Here is a 14,996-nt window from a genome sequence, read left to right as displayed (position 1 = left end):
TCAGCCTCAAAAAGGAAGGAAATGCAGACACGTGTTACATACAACATGGATGAAACTTGAGGACATTATGCTAGGTGAAATAAGCCAGCCACAAAAAAGATAAATACTGTATGATTCTATTTTAATGAGGAAGTCAAATTTATAGATTCATAAAGTAGAATGGTGGTTGCCAGGGGCTGGGGGGAGGGGAAGTTAGTGTTTAATGGGTACAGACTTTCACTTTTGCAAGATGGAGAGTTCTGGAGATGGACGGTTGCACAACAATGTAATGTACTTAATGCCACTGAGATGTACACAAAAATGGTTAAGATGGTAAATTTTATGTTAAGTGTATTTTACTAAAATTAAAACTTTAAAAAGTTGAACAAAAGACAACAAACAAAAGTTACAAAGGCCTTTAAGATGATGATTTTAAGAAAATAAGTGTAAATTTGGAAAAGACTTTATGAACAAAGATATCCATTGCTCCAGACTGGAAAACACAAATGTCTAACAATAAAGGAATGGCTAAATAAAGTATAGTACATCCATAGTTTTATTTTTTAATAATGTTTATTTTCCTAAGCTTTAAAATAATACAGGTTCATTGGAAAAATATGATAAACAATTATAAAGATAAAAATAAAAACTATCCAAAATCCTAACATGTAGAAAGATAATCATTGTTAACATTTGGTCTGCTTCCTTTCAGGAATATATATATATATATATATATATATTTTATCCTTTTTTGTGACTGGTAAGGGGATTGCAACCCTTGGCTTGGTGTCGCCCGCAACGCACTCAGCCAGTGAGCGCACCGGCCATCCCTATATAGGATCTGAACCCCCGGCGGGAGCGCCACTGCGCTCCCAGCGCCGCACTCTCCCGAGTGTGCCGCTGGGTCGGCCCTCAGGAATATTTATACATGAGGGTACTTCAAAAAGTTCATGGTAAAATGGAATTGAAAGATAATATGAATCTTTCCATAAACTTTTTGAAGACCCTTCATATTTGTACAAAATTGGGTATGTATTTTCTATTTAGATTTGTATCCTGTTTGCTTAAACCTTCTGTTGTATGTAACAATGTATATGCATGTAAAAAGAGAGAACATTTATTTACTTTTTACTATATATAAAGAACTGTGCTAAACCCTTTTTGTGAATTATCTTATTTAAACATAACAGAGGATGGCTGGTTAGCTCATGGTTGGTTAAAGCATGGTGTTATAACACCAAGATCAAGGGTTCTGATCCCCATACCAGCCAGTCACACATACGCAAAAAAGATCTAGGACCCTTTGAGGTATTATCATCCCCATTTACAGATGAGGAAATTGAGGATTAAGGAAGTAATTTGCTGAAAGTCACATAACTACTAAATGATCTGTAGTCCCTTGTTGGGAAAATAGAATAGTTTGGTCAGGCCCCCTTTCCTCAGGTCCAGTTGGGTGTGGTGCAGCACATTCTTTGTAAACAAATTGTGCGTGGGGGGGTGGAGTTAGTGCGCATGCACGCCAATGTATCTTTTTAGTTTTGTTGCTATTCTGGTGTGTTCTTCAGAGTTGTGTGAAGCAGCAGCCCTGAACCACTGGCCAGCAGAGAGCTTGTGTCTAAAAATAGAGCATGCTTACTTTGCAGGCAGCTGCTCAGTTTTTCTTTGGACTTTGACAGTAGCAGTTTCTTTCTTTTTTTTTTTTTAAAGATGACTGGTAAGCAGATCTTAACCCTTGGCTTGGTGTTGTCAGCACCACGCTCAGCCAGTGAGCAAACCGGCCATCCCTATATAGGATCCGAACCTGTGGCCTTGGTGTTATCAGAACCGCACCCTCCCCAGTGAGCCACGGGCCGGCCCTATCAGTTGAATTTCTGAGTTTCTCTTTGGACTGCCTAGCTCTGAGACGTGTGTGTGCAGAAATAAAGACTACTCTTTCTTCAACCAAGGCTCTGAGGACCTTTTTTCTGGTTACCTAGCTCGTAGACCTGCATGTGAAGGGTTTGTGACCCAGTCTGGACAATGGGCTTGAGGGGTCTGTGAGCTCCAGACCCAGTCCTAGCTCTGCATCCCTGACTACAGGATTGAAATGTTCTGGTTTCACAACCCTCACTCTGAACCAAAGTATTCTACATCCCATGTCATTAAACATTCCTTGAAAACATGATTTTAAAGACTGCTGCATAATATCCACTAATATAAATACACCAAACCTTAATTCATTTAACACTTCTCCTACTATTGAAGAATTAGTTTGTTTCAATGTCTTGCTTTTTATTTTTATTTATTTTCTTTTTGACAGCTGGCCAGTATGGGGATCAGAACCCTTGACCTTGGTGTTATAGCACCACACTTTAACCAACTGAGCTAACCGGCCATCCCCCAAAATATAATACTTAAAAGAACATCTTTGTGCATAAATTTTGTCTTATAATGAATGAGTATCTTATTATTTCATTACAGTATATACCTGGATGTGAAATTTCAGGGTCAAAATAGCTAAAATATAATGGAGTCACTGAAAATGACATTTATAAAAAGTTTATTTTAAAAAAGGGGTTTGTAACATGGCGCGTTTACTGGGCATCTTTTTGACTGTAATTAGGCAAGCCATCAGGAAACAGTTCAAACGCTGACTCTGCCAACTGCTAGCTGTGTGGCCTGTAGGTCACTCTCTCTGAGCCTCATTTGCCTTACCTGAAAAATGAAACTCACGGTGGTTGGGTGAGTCAAATGAGCACCAGCTCCTGATACATTACCTGGTGCTCTGTATCCTGTGGATGGTAGTTGCCACCTAGCGGGCTAGTGACTGGGACAAAGCTTTGCAGACTATCAAGTGCTCTTCAGATTGGAGGGAAAATGGACATCCGGCTCCAAGTGTTGGAGTGGCACCCTGAGTTCCCTGGCCCTTGAGAGAGGACTGGGTTTGGGGGCCAGGGTAGGGGTGGGAGGGGCCCCTCATCCGGGGAAACGGCTCCGTGGTGGAGCAGCTGAGGTGCAGCTGGGCCTGTGGCCTGGGAGGCAGGCTTGTGGGTGCCTCATCCCCCAGCCCACACCTCAGGTCTGCAGCTGGGTCCTGCCTCCTTTCGGGTGGGTCATGGCCGGGACGTGGCTGCTGCTTCTCCTCGCCCTTGGGTGTCCAGCCCTGCCTACAGGTGAGCCCCCTCTTTGCATAACTTTCTGTCCCCCATTAGTCTTCCCAAGGCTATTCCCACACTCTGGACCTCTCTGGGTTGGGGTAGGATGTGAGGAGGCAGGACAGGAGCCACTTATGTGCCCCGAGGGAGGGTCTTACCAGAAGCCCATTGTCCCCTTCCATTGTAATCTACCTCCCAACTCCCAAGTCCTCCCGCCCTGGGGTCCCTATTGTTGGTAGGGAAGGCAGTGCCTCTGGTATAGAGAAATAAAAGCAAACTGGATGGGCATCCACAGAAGCTGGGGGTTAGGGTAGCCAGGGCTGTGTTATGTGATATGGATTGAGGGGACCTGGGCAACATTGTGAAGTCCTGTCCTATCCCTACTGCCCTTAGGGTGCCTTATTCCAACAGGGCTCAGGGTGTCTCAGGTATACTCCCACTCCACATTATCAGTGGGATCAGGAGAGTTCCCAAGGCCTCAGTAAGTTCCCAGAGTATTTACCCCTGTCCCTCCAAAGATCAAGGTTGGAGCCAAAGGACGCATGTCTTGAGAGGAGAATCCCCGCTTCATCTAAAAGCAGGTGTGGCTGGCAGTTAGCTCAACTGGTTAGAATGCAGCCTTATAACACCAAGGTCATGGGTTTGGATCCCCATACTGCCAAGCTGCCAAAAAGTAAAATAATAAAACTTAAAAAGGAAAACAAAATGCATATGTATGTTTGCATGTGTGTGGTGGGGGATGGTCCCTTAACCTCTGAGTCAGGGAGACTCCTTGATCTAAACCTGAAACTGGCCCCCCGTATGTCATAGACACTCCCTCACTAGGGACATAAACCACACCCATGTGAAGCAGAGACAGTCCATGGCAGGGATGGTCCCTTAACCTCTGAGTCAGGGAGACTCCTTGATCTAAACCTGAAACTGGCCCCCGTATGTCATAGACACTCCCTCACTAGGGACATAAACCACACCCATGTGAAGCAGAGACAGTCCATGGCAGGAGGCCTGAGCTCTGGGAAAGAAGCAGCCAGGGTGAGGAGGAACAATCCTGGGAGGCTTCATGGAGTAGGTGGAAGCAGAACTCAACTCAGGGAGAGTCTCTACCTGTGCAACTGAAAAGACTCAGGAGGTTGAGGGTCCCAGCCTCAGAAGGTCCCAGCCTTCTCTACTCTTTTTATTTGCAATGCCTTACATTAATAATAATACTAATACTTATTAGCCAGTGCATTTTACAATGATCTTTACTCCTGACAACAATTTCACTGGGCTGGTGTTATTAACCCCATTATATCGACAGAACAATTGAGATTCAGTATATGAAGCGGACAAGTCAGGAATCAACACCAGCTCTGTCTGAGGCACATCCTAGGCTTGGTTCACTATGTGGCAAAATCTTAGTCATCCTTCAAAGTGAGGTGGTCTATGTGATTCAGAATTACGGGGACCTGAGTTCAAATCCTGACTGGGCAACATAGCATCCATGTGCTCTGAGGCCGGTTATTTGAGCTCCGAGAAATCTTTCCTGAGTGCTCTTCACCCCTGCCTCCCCACAAGATTCTCTGGCATTCTTCCCTGCACTTGGGCATTTCTTTAGCCTGGCTACACTTAACTCATGGTATGAATTTGTAGGTTTTAACATTTAAGATTTTATCTATATGAAAAATATCTGAATATCAAAATATGCAAATATAAAAAAATAACATTTTGTTACATATAAACGAATCATCTTTACTGAAAAGAATAAGATTGTGGAAAATCAGGACTATTCTGGAAAATATAGGACAAATGTCTGCAGTACCCATATGACTTAATTTTTTTAATTATGTAATAATAGGCTGGCCAACTACCTCAGTTGATTAGAGTGTGTTGTTATAACACTAAGATCAGGGTTCAGATACCCATACTGGCCAGGCACTGAGAGAAAAAAAAATAATAATAATAACCTATACTTTAGATAGGTGAATTATATGGTATATAAATCATGTCTTTATTAGCACCACACTCTAACCGACTAAGCTAACAGGCTGCTGTAAATCATGTCTTTAAAAAGCTGTTAAAAACATAAAAACAAGCAAAAAACCTGCAGACCTACAGAAAAGAACTGGGAATAACACAATTAACACCCATGCATACTTTACCCAGATAGCAGATGGTTAACATTTTGCCATATTTGAATCAGATCTTTTTTCAAAGAAACAAAAAGTTAAAGATATACTTGAAGCCCACTTTGATCTCATTCCAGGTCCTATGTCCTTCCCTTCCTCCCCAGAGGTAACCACTCTCATGAGGCTGGCACAACATGGTACAGTATTACAAGTATTTGTTTATGCATCTGCATTGTTTATGGCACTGAGTTCCTTGAGGGCAGAGAAAATGTCTTACTCAGTTTTGTATCCCCAGTGCCTGGCACAGAAAGGCGCTCAGATATGATAGACAGGTGGACAGAAGGATGGATGGATAGACGGATGGACAGACACACAGGTAGAAGGTAGAAAAAAAAGATGGAGGGTTGATGGATAATGGCAGAAAGGACAGATGAATATATGGGCAAATGAATAGAAGGATGGATGGAGGGAAGGCAGGGTGGTCAGCTGTGTAGATGCAAGGAGGAAGGGATGGATGAGTGGGTAGAAGGATAGGCAGATGGATGGTGATGGTGATGATGGAAGGATGAAAGGAAAGAGAGAAACCCAGAGCTCTATCCTACAATTAAATGCTGGCCTGGGAGGGCACAGACTCGACTAGCCCCTACAGGCGCATGCTCTCTTGCAGGTGTGGATGGCACGCCCTTCCCTTCTCTGGCCCCACCAATCACGCTGCTGGTGGATGGGAAGCAGCAGACGCTAGTGGTCTGCCTGGTCCTCAATGTCTCACCCTCTGGCCTTGACAGCCCCATCTGGTTCTCGGCTGGCAATGGCAGTGCACTGGACGCCTTCACCTATGGCCCTTCCCCAGCAACGGATGGCACCTGGACTAGCTTGGCCCAGCTCTCCCTGCCCTCAGAGGAGCTGGCAACCTGGGAGCCCTTGGTCTGCCACACTGGGCCTGGGGCTGGGGGCCACAGCTGGAGCACACAGCCCCTACAGTTGTCAGGTGGGGATAGAGCCTGTCCCCCATGCATGCTCCCTGTCCCTTTTCACAAACCCTGGAACCAGGCTATGGCAGGAGGGAGGGCAGGCTTCAGACCATGAAGGCATGAAGTGTGTCAAAGTGCAGACCGTCCAGGTGAGGTGATGCCTGGGCTCAGGGCAGAGTGGCCTCAGGGCCATGAATCCTGGGATTTGCAACTGTGATACCTGGTTCAAATCCAGGCTCTTCTGCATGACTTCCAAGAGATAAAAATTCTTTCTCCTTCCTAGTTTGATTTTATATATATATGATATATTTATATATATATATGAAAATATATAAAATAATATAAATATAAATATATTTATATATTTATGCATATTAATATATTGATATATCACCCTATATATATAAAATTCTATAAGGACCAAACAATAATTAAATAATAAATCACTATCACTTATTGAGTTGTGCCAGGCACTGTTCCAAACACTTTACATTTATAAGGTAGGTCATATTATCCCCCCAATTACAGGCACAAGGAAGTTGTTCATGTTCAAAGTCAGCTGTTACTTATTATTACTGACCACATGATTTACTTCCTGTTTCTGGATTAACTCAATTTTTTCATCTTCCAAATGGGAATGTTTGCTGAATAAATGCCCTGCCTTCCAGAGAATGCTGCTAAGAGGATGGGTTCCTTGTCTGAAAGTGCTGAGGCACCTAGGCCTCCCTGGGGGCGTGCAGCAGGAAATGGTGGGGAGTGAGGGAGATCAGGGCCCCTCAGAGGACTTGCAGCAAATTGGCTCAGGGCTTCTAACTGCTGGCCCGTTTGTCCATTTATCCAACATGCCCTAAAGGCCACTCTGTGCCAGGGCCCAGGCATAGCACTGGGGATGTGGGACACAGCAGCCTGGCCCTTCTCTCCAGAGTGCCTGGCCTATCCCAAAGGACTCACTCCCTTCTCCTTGGCTGGCAGGAAAGGCTTCCACAGTCAGGACCTGCCTGCAGGAGCCTCTTAGCGGTGAGTACTTGGAAGTGGGGACTGGAGTGGACTGGAAATAAGAGGTTGGGGACCAGGATCTTGGGCCTGGAGGGTGGGGCATTCAGCTGTGACCTGATGGGTCCCACCAGAGGGGTTGGCAGGTGTTTCATGAAGAGGATGCCTTGCTAAGTTGGGGCACTGGTTGGCCTGGGCCTCAATCTACCCTAGGATGAGATGGGGGTGGATCCTCTGACCCCAGCCTAATTCGTGAACATCAATTGAGAAACACAGGTGAGAGGGTGCTTGAAGCACTCCTCAGCCAGCCCAGGTGGAGGATGGTCTCAGCATTGGAGCCTGTGTCAACGGGAGACTGTCCGGGGTGGTGGAAAGAGCACTGGACAGAGTGTCCTGAAGTCGGGTTCCGGTCCAGCTGCTGGTTACTCTCCTCTTCGTTCACTGCTAATTCCCCCTGGCCTACCCCGCCCTCTGATGTTGGGGAATAAAATAAAATGAAGGCTAGTAAGGTACTTGTTATTATTACTAGTAAGAACTGAGGTGAGACACCGGAAAGGACTTTCCCTGGAGGCGAGGACATGGCCCCCCTCCTCTGGTGACAGTCTCCTCTGGGTGGGGCCGGGGGCTCCTCCCAGCTCCTCACGGGCCCTTCTCGCACAGGGACTCCGGGCCAGGCCCTGCGGCTGGGGGCGCTGCGGCTGCTGCTCTTCAAGCTGCTGCTCTTCGACGTGCTCCTGACCTGCAGCCGCCTCCGCGCCCGCCAGCCCAGCGCGCGGACCCCCTCGGCCCCGCGGCCCATCGCCGCCCCTTCCCGTAGCCGCCGCCCGCACGCGAGCCCTCGGCTCCCACCGACCGCAGGTGGCCGCGGCGACGGAGCGACGACAGGCCGCCGGCTGCACAGCCGCTGTCCGGGTCAGGAGCCCAGGAGCCCAGTCTGGGAGGAGGGGACGTTCTCTACTGACCGAGCTTGGGCCTGGTGCTCGTGACCCGCCCTCAGGATTCCTGCCTCGAGTCTGGGAGCACTTTTGTGTACCACTTGCCTCCTCCTGCGCACGGAGCTTCCTGGGGACCGGGCTCTGCCTCCCCCTTAGGCTGAGGCTTTCTGAGGAAAAACGCTGCGTCTGTCCCATCAGACTGGGAGCAGGTCCAGGGTGGTGATCCGCCCAGGCACTGGGGCATCTGAGGTGCAGGTAACAGGGAATAATTAAAGAAGAACTTGAATGACGCAAGCAAATGAAAGATATTTTAATTCATGTCTGCCTGGGAGGAGGGAATTTGGCAGAGTTGGAGGAAGCAGGAACCTGGGAAGTCTACCTGGAGGAAAAGGGCTTCCTGAGAGTGAGAACCTGGGAACCGCAGGCAGAGTGGGGCTGGGGGCTGGGGAGGAAGCTGGCCCAACTTTATCCCCTTCCCCCACAGCCAGGACTGGGCAAGGCGCCCTCTCTGTTTCTTCACCTGGACAACCTCTGTAAGCGGTCAGGATAGGGAGCCCAGGACCCCAGGAAGGTGGGTGCTGGGCCTGAAGTCCTGTACAGACTCTCCAGAAGTGAACAGGGCCAGGAAACAAGATCATGTCCAATGCCAAGAGCCCGAGATGGTAATTCCAAACTTACACGTTATCAGTTAAGGGTCATTATTCATTTGACAAATATCCATTCAGCATCAACTCTTAGTCAGGAACTAAAGAGGTTTGGCTTTTTTTGGTTTTGGTTTTATATTAGTCCATTTCTGTTGCTTATAACAAAATACACAGAACTGGATATTTTATAAAGAAAATGAAATTTATTGCTTACAGTTTCAGAGGCTGGAAGTCCAAACCCAGGGAACACAGCTGGTGAAGGTCTTCTTTGGTGGTGACTTCAGTGACAGCAGGGTATCTGAAAGGAAAAAACCCCAGCCCAAGCACAAAAGAAAGACACCAGGAGACAGGGACTCAACCAAAGTGTATTAGGCAGGCAAAGGAACAAGTGGGCTGCCCTCTGGAGAGTGGGAGCAGCCGCAGGGAGAGTTGGGGTGGGCCTTTTATATCCAGTTAGGCTGAGCTGGACTGTTCCTATTGGCTACGGGGGGGGGGGGGGCGCTAAGCTGAGTTGGGATTTTTCTATAGGTGGAGAAATTTGCACGTGAGGGAAGGGGATGTGGTGGTGAAGAAGGGGGAGGGTTTTTTGTGATTCTCAGAAAACGTGCTGTTCTAGGGACCTGAAACTCTCTGCAGCCATTTTGGGTGTTCCTCCCATCCACCCACCACCATCTCAGACATCAGCTAAAACATAATTGCCTAACATTTCCCCCTCTTTGGTTTAGATAGGAAAATGAGCATCACCATCGTCTCTGGCTACTTCCTGCTGAATGGGGGGCATCATAGGGGTTGTCGGAAGTGGGCACGCAGGAGTAGGAGTGGAGCAGAAGCTGGTTGACGGATACCCTAGACACCTCTCAAATTCATTCCCGAGGATTGGGGACGGTAAGGGATGTGGTGTTTCCAGATGATGTTCAGACTTTCGGAGACCTGCTGGGTGACACTGGAGGTGAAGGCTGGGCCATTGTCATGTGGGTGGAATCAAGCTGCCAGTCCTTCCCCAGTTGATGGCCTCAGAGTTGATGGTTAGGTCCCACTCTGCGAATTCCCCCTTGAGAATTAACAGCAGAACAGTTGTTGCAAGACTGATAAACCTCCTCAATGAGCTTTTGGAGGTGTAGGTTATGGAAAAGGGGTTCTAGGAACCGGTATAAAGCCTTTGGGCCAATGTGGAGGGATTGGTGGACATCTGTAATGATGCTGCGGACTAGATGGCCTGGGAGGGCAACCTTATCTTGGATAAAAATCCAACCCTTGTCCCCGATAATTCCCCCCAACTGCTTGAGGGTCTGAGTTTCTTCTTTGGTATACAAGGGGGAATGGGGTGTGTTGAGGAGAAGGAGAGGAGCTGGGGCGGAGCCTAGAGCCGTAGCCTGGGCTGTGGAATCGGCTTTGTTGTTGCCTTTAGATATAGGGTCTTTAGAGGACTGGTGGCCATGGCAGTGAACGATAGCCACCTCACTTGGGAGACTAAGGGCCTCGAGTAGCTTTGAGATGAGGGGGCCCATTGATTACTGCAGTCCCTTTAGTAGTGAGGAATCCTCGTTCTTGCCAGAGGACAGAATGAGTATGGGTGATGAGAAAAGCATATCTGGAATCTGTGTATATAGTGACCCGTTGTCCCTTGGACAAGGTGGAAGGTCCAAGTGAGGGCTATTAGCTCCACCTTTGAGAGGTAATTCTGAGGGGAAGGGGTACAGCCTCTAAGGCAGCATCTAGAGTAATGACAGCAGAGGCTGCATGCCTTTGGCCGTCCACGGCAATGAAGGAACTACCATTTACGAAAAGCACATGGTCAGGATTTGATAGGGGCTGGTCAGAGAGCCCTGGATGTGAGGGAATAAAGTCCTCTAAAAGTTGAGGACAGGAATGTGAAGGGTCGAGAGTAGTGGAGGGAGTAGGCAGAAGGGTCATAGGGTTTATGTTGGTGGAGGTGGATAAAGAAATCTGGGGATTTTCAATTAAAAGGAGGTGGTACAGTTGTATTCTGGAAGGAGTCAAATGGACGAGGGATTTGTGGCTGAGCAGGTTCCCCAAACGATGGAAAGAAAAGACAGTGAGGGGTTGGCCCAGAGTAAGCTTGAGAGCTTCCTTGGTCACGGAGGCAGCAGCTGCTAATGCCCTGAGACATGGCTGCCATCCCTGGACCGTGACATCTAACTGTTTTGATAGGTATGCCCCTGCCTGGTAGGCCGGTCCTGCAGGCTGGGCCAGGAGGCCGGTAGCCAAGCCAGAACGCTCATCCGTAAGTAGATGAAAGGGCTTTGAAGGGTCCGGGAGAGCCAGAGTGGGTCCTGCAGTGAGACAATCCCGTAGCCTAGAAAAAAGGTGTTTAACAGTGGTGGGGTCAGTTAATGGTCCCTATGGGGTGTCCTTAGCTGCTTTGTATAAGGGTCACGCTAGGAGGGCAAAGTTGGGGATCCATTGTTGGAAGAAACCCACAGGACCAGAAAGGAGAGGATGTCGTCGGCACTCTGGGGAGGTTGGAAATCCCAGAGGAGGTGGATACGGTCCCCTGTAAGAGACTTGGAAGTGGGGGTTAGGGATATGCCTAGTTAAGTAACTGTGGGGGTGCAAAGTTGAGACTTGGAAGGAGTGACCCGATAACCCCTAGACCCAGGGAAATTGAGAAAGGTGGCAGTATCCTCTTGGGAAGAGGATCATGAGGGGCTGCAAGGAAGGAGGTCACCACATATTGGAAGAGGATGCTGTACTTTAGAATGCAGAGACTAAGATTTTTGGCTAAAGCCTAGCCGAAAAGATGGGGACTATCTCAAAAGCCTTGTGTCAAAACAGTTCAGGTAAGTTGTTGTGAAGTATGTGTGTCAGGGTCCTCCCAGATGAAGGCAAAAAGGAAATAAGAGTCTGGATGAAGGGGGACGGGGCAGAAGGGAATTATTAGGAAAGAGTGAGAAGGGAGATCCATCCAGGCTACAGGAAGGGGGTGGAGTGGTCCGTGGATTAGAAGAGGTGCCATGAATTCCCATGACCGCCACTGGGGAGGGGAAGCTGGTGCCCGAGTAGGAAGGCAGAACAGAGTAGGTAGCCCCCCGTGTTCAACAGGAAGGAAATGGACTTACCCACTACCTGCATGACCCTGGGCTCAGAGTGGGTGAGAGGGGTTTCCGAGTTTGAGCCCCGTCAGTCATCATCCAGGCCAAGGAGCTGGAAGGAGGGACTTACTGGCTCAGGGCTTCCTCTGCATGGAGGTGCCGGGTACCCTCTGGTGCCGGGGCAGTCAGACCTCCAGTGGCCTATTCTCTGGCATTGAGGACAAGGGCACATTGGTTTCTTTGGATTTGGACACTGGTGGGCCCAGTGTCCGTCAGCACCACACTTGAAGCAGGCCCCCTGGGGGGTTCAGGGTTAGCCCTCTCCATTGGCTCCCGGAGCCGGCAGGCCGCAGGGCTGCTACCTAGGCTGGGGTTTGGAGTTGGACCTTCTTCTGGACCCGGGCTTGTCTTTTAAGTTCAGCCATTTCCTCCCGGGCATTAAAAACTTTATATGCCTGGGCTGGCCCAGTGGCGCACTGCTACAGTGCGCCGCTTGGGAAGCGCGGCAGCGCTCCCGCCAAGGGTTCGGATCCCACATACAGACGGCCGCTCACTGGCTGAGCAAGGTGCGGGAGCAACACTGAGGGTTGCGATCCCGTTGCCGGTCACGAAAAAAGACAAAAAGGAAAAAAAAAAAAAAACTTTATATGCCATTCTCACCAGGTCGGGAATGTGAGTTTGAGGGCGGGAATGATTGAAAAAGAAAATGGGAGGCTAGCAGAATAGTTTCTGCTGGGGTAGAGGGTTCGAAAATTTAGGGGCATTTAGGGCCAATGGAGCCAATATGAAAAGAAGGGGGGTGTCCAAGTAAGGGGGACTTGGACATGGGTGGATGGGACGGTTGGCAATGGCAGGGCAGATGGATGGGGCCGATAGGGGAAGGGACGTGAGCACACCGGGAGAAAGGCTGCCGCAGGCGCCATATCAGAGACAAGTGGGAAGTCAGAGGAGCAGGTGGAGGGTCGGGAGGGACAGGTCAAAGAGACAGGAAATCAAAGTCAGGCTCCAGGAGCTCAAAGGAGGAGGAGGAAGTTAAAGTTGAATTCAGAAAGGAGAAGCCAGTTAATTCAAAATGAAACCCGGTCCAGTTCCAAAGTGGAAGTAAAAAAGGGTCAGGAGCTTAACAATGACTGTAGAAGTTGGAGGGACGAGAAGCAGACAAGAAGTTAAGGTTGAGCTCCAGGAGCTCGGAAACGTGAGCGGGACTCCAGGAGTTCAAGGAGAGGCCGGTCCACTTCAAATGAATTGAGATTGGGCAGTTCCCATAATTCCTGCCAGGCAGCCCTGGAAAAAAAAGGCTCAAAACAGGTAAAGCTAAGGGGAAATAACTGTGGATCCTGGCTAAGACAAAGAAGAAGAGAGAAAGGGAAAAAGAAAGTAAAAAATTCGGTCCAATTCGGGCAGGGAACTTAAAAGACAAGAGCAGGGGAGAAACCACTGAGCACATGTAAAACAGGTAAAGGGAGCGCCAGGTGCTCCGGAGATGGGGACAAAATAGTTACAGCAAACCAAAAGTAAAACAGGTCATGGATAAAGGGAGCTCCAGGAGCTCCGCAGACAAGGACAGAGCAGTCACAGTTGACCGAAGGCAGAACAGGCAGTGAGTAAAAGGGGGTCACAGGGAGTGGGTAAAGGGAGCTCCAGGAGCTCCAGAAAAAAGAATGAAGCAGTTACAATTGACAAAAAACAAGACTAAAAAGGGGGAAAGGACCTCGGGTGCCAGGAGTGGAGCAGCCACAACTGAGCTAAGAACCCGGAAGACAGAGGGTACAGGAAAAAGGGGCGAGAGGGGGAGAAAGAGTTGCTGGCCCCCGAGCCAGCGGGCTGGCCAGGTTTTCAGGGGCTTCGGACAGAGGCGAAGAGGGGAAGGATTCAGGGGTTTTGGGAGCAGATGGAGTCTGTGTGGTTTGAGTGAGAAAGTCTGGTTCCAAAACGAAAGTAAAAAGGACTAAGAGCCTAACAATGGCTGTAAAAATGGAGGGAAGAAAAGAAGCAGATGAAAAGGTAAAATTGGGATCAACGCTTGTTCATCTGGTGTTATAGTTGCCTGTGGCTGATAAGAAAGGCTTGGGTATAAGGAATTTTGGCCCATTTTCCTGATTGCTCGCAGAAATTATATAGATCCCGCAAGATGTTGGGGTTGAGAGACCCAAAAGGGGGCCACTTGTTTTGGTTATCTAAACGATAATTTGGCCATTCCTGAGTGGAAAGTCGAATAAGCTGTTTGTGTTTTAAATCTGGAGTTAAGGGCCGACCCTGTGGCTCACTCGGGAGAGTGAGGCGCTGGGAGCACAGTGGCGCTCCCTCCGCGGGTTTGGATCCTATATAGGGATGGCCGGTGTGCGCGGTGCGGGCGACACCAAGCCAAGGGTTACGATCCCCTTACCAGTCACAAAATAAATAAATAAATAAATATATAAATCTGGAGTTAAGCCTAGTGTATGTAGATGTCGTAACAAGCACTTCAGGGGAGAGTCGGCTGAGAGAGAGGGAGCAGCCCCCATAAGGGACGTAGATGGTGCAACTAGCACCTATAAGGGACAGTTACCAGAACCGAAGGGGCATCCCCACTTCGGCTGAGGAACTGAGAAGCCTAGGATCACTGAAAACAGTCATCACTGGTTTCCGATGATTGAGGGGACCCCAGTGGGTCCGACAGCTTTTGGGCACCCGGCGCCGGGGCTTTTGAAGTGCCACAAGGGCAGGAGAGAAACCTGGTTTCCCGGAACCCTGCAGCGGTAGAGGAGAAGGGGGAACTCCCGCACAATCAAGCCAAGTGTCCACCTGAGAGATAAAAGGCTGGCACCAACCAAAGGCACCAATAAGGGATAACTCATCAAATTGGAGATCGGTGTTGGATGTGCTGGTGGCGATCGGGAAGCAAGGTCGGGTTGAGAGTTGTCACTGGTGTGGGCTCAGGGCCATGGGCAGAGAGGCAGATGGGGTCCCACTGGAGGCAGGGAAGCCCATCCGAGTCACGGCACCAATAAAAGGAAAAAATCGAGGCCTGAGCACAAAAGAAACACACCAGGAGACAGGGACTCAACCAAAGTGTATTAGGCAGGCAAAGGAACAGCGGGCTGTCCTCTGGAGAGTGGGAGCAGCCGCAGGGAGAGTCGGGCTGGGCCTTTTATATCCAGTTAGGCTGAGCTGGACTGTTCCTATTGGCTAAGAAGGAAGGG

General features: G+C 48.9%; 1 protein-coding gene across 1 annotated transcript; it reads left to right on the top strand.

Annotated features, from left to right (window-relative positions):
• The first annotated feature begins 3,001 nt into the window (after positions 1-3,001).
• PTCRA (pre T-cell antigen receptor alpha) lies at positions 3,002-9,599 on the top strand. The gene is made up of 5 exons (XM_008566827.1): positions 3,002-3,131; positions 5,886-6,206; positions 7,162-7,206; positions 7,843-8,094; positions 9,487-9,599. Exons 1-5 carry the CDS (start codon positions 3,074-3,076, stop codon positions 9,597-9,599), a joined length of 789 nt encoding a protein of 262 aa, XP_008565049.1. The 5' UTR covers positions 3,002-3,073.
• The last annotated feature ends 5,397 nt before the right edge of the window (positions 9,600-14,996 follow it).

Source organism: Galeopterus variegatus, unplaced genomic scaffold (genome assembly GCF_000696425.1).
Source record: "Galeopterus variegatus unplaced genomic scaffold, G_variegatus-3.0.2 Scaffold269, whole genome shotgun sequence".
In the NCBI taxonomy this organism is placed as follows: Eukaryota; Metazoa; Chordata; class Mammalia; order Dermoptera; family Cynocephalidae; genus Galeopterus; species Galeopterus variegatus.
This window is presented reverse-complemented; position numbering and strand designations above follow the sequence as displayed.

Excerpts from the sequence above, each read along its gene's own strand:
- PTCRA (XM_008566827.1), top strand. The coding sequence starts at position 3,074 with ATGGCCGGGACGTGGCTGCTGCTTCTCCTCGCCCTTGGGTGTCCAGCC. Across the intron at positions 7,207-7,842 it reads CCTGCAGGAGCCTCTTAGCG|GGACTCCGGGCCAGGCCCTG; the intron begins GTGAGTACTTGG and ends CTTCTCGCACAG. Across the intron at positions 8,095-9,486 it reads GCTGCACAGCCGCTGTCCGG|ATAGGAAAATGAGCATCACC; the intron begins GTCAGGAGCCCA and ends TCTTTGGTTTAG.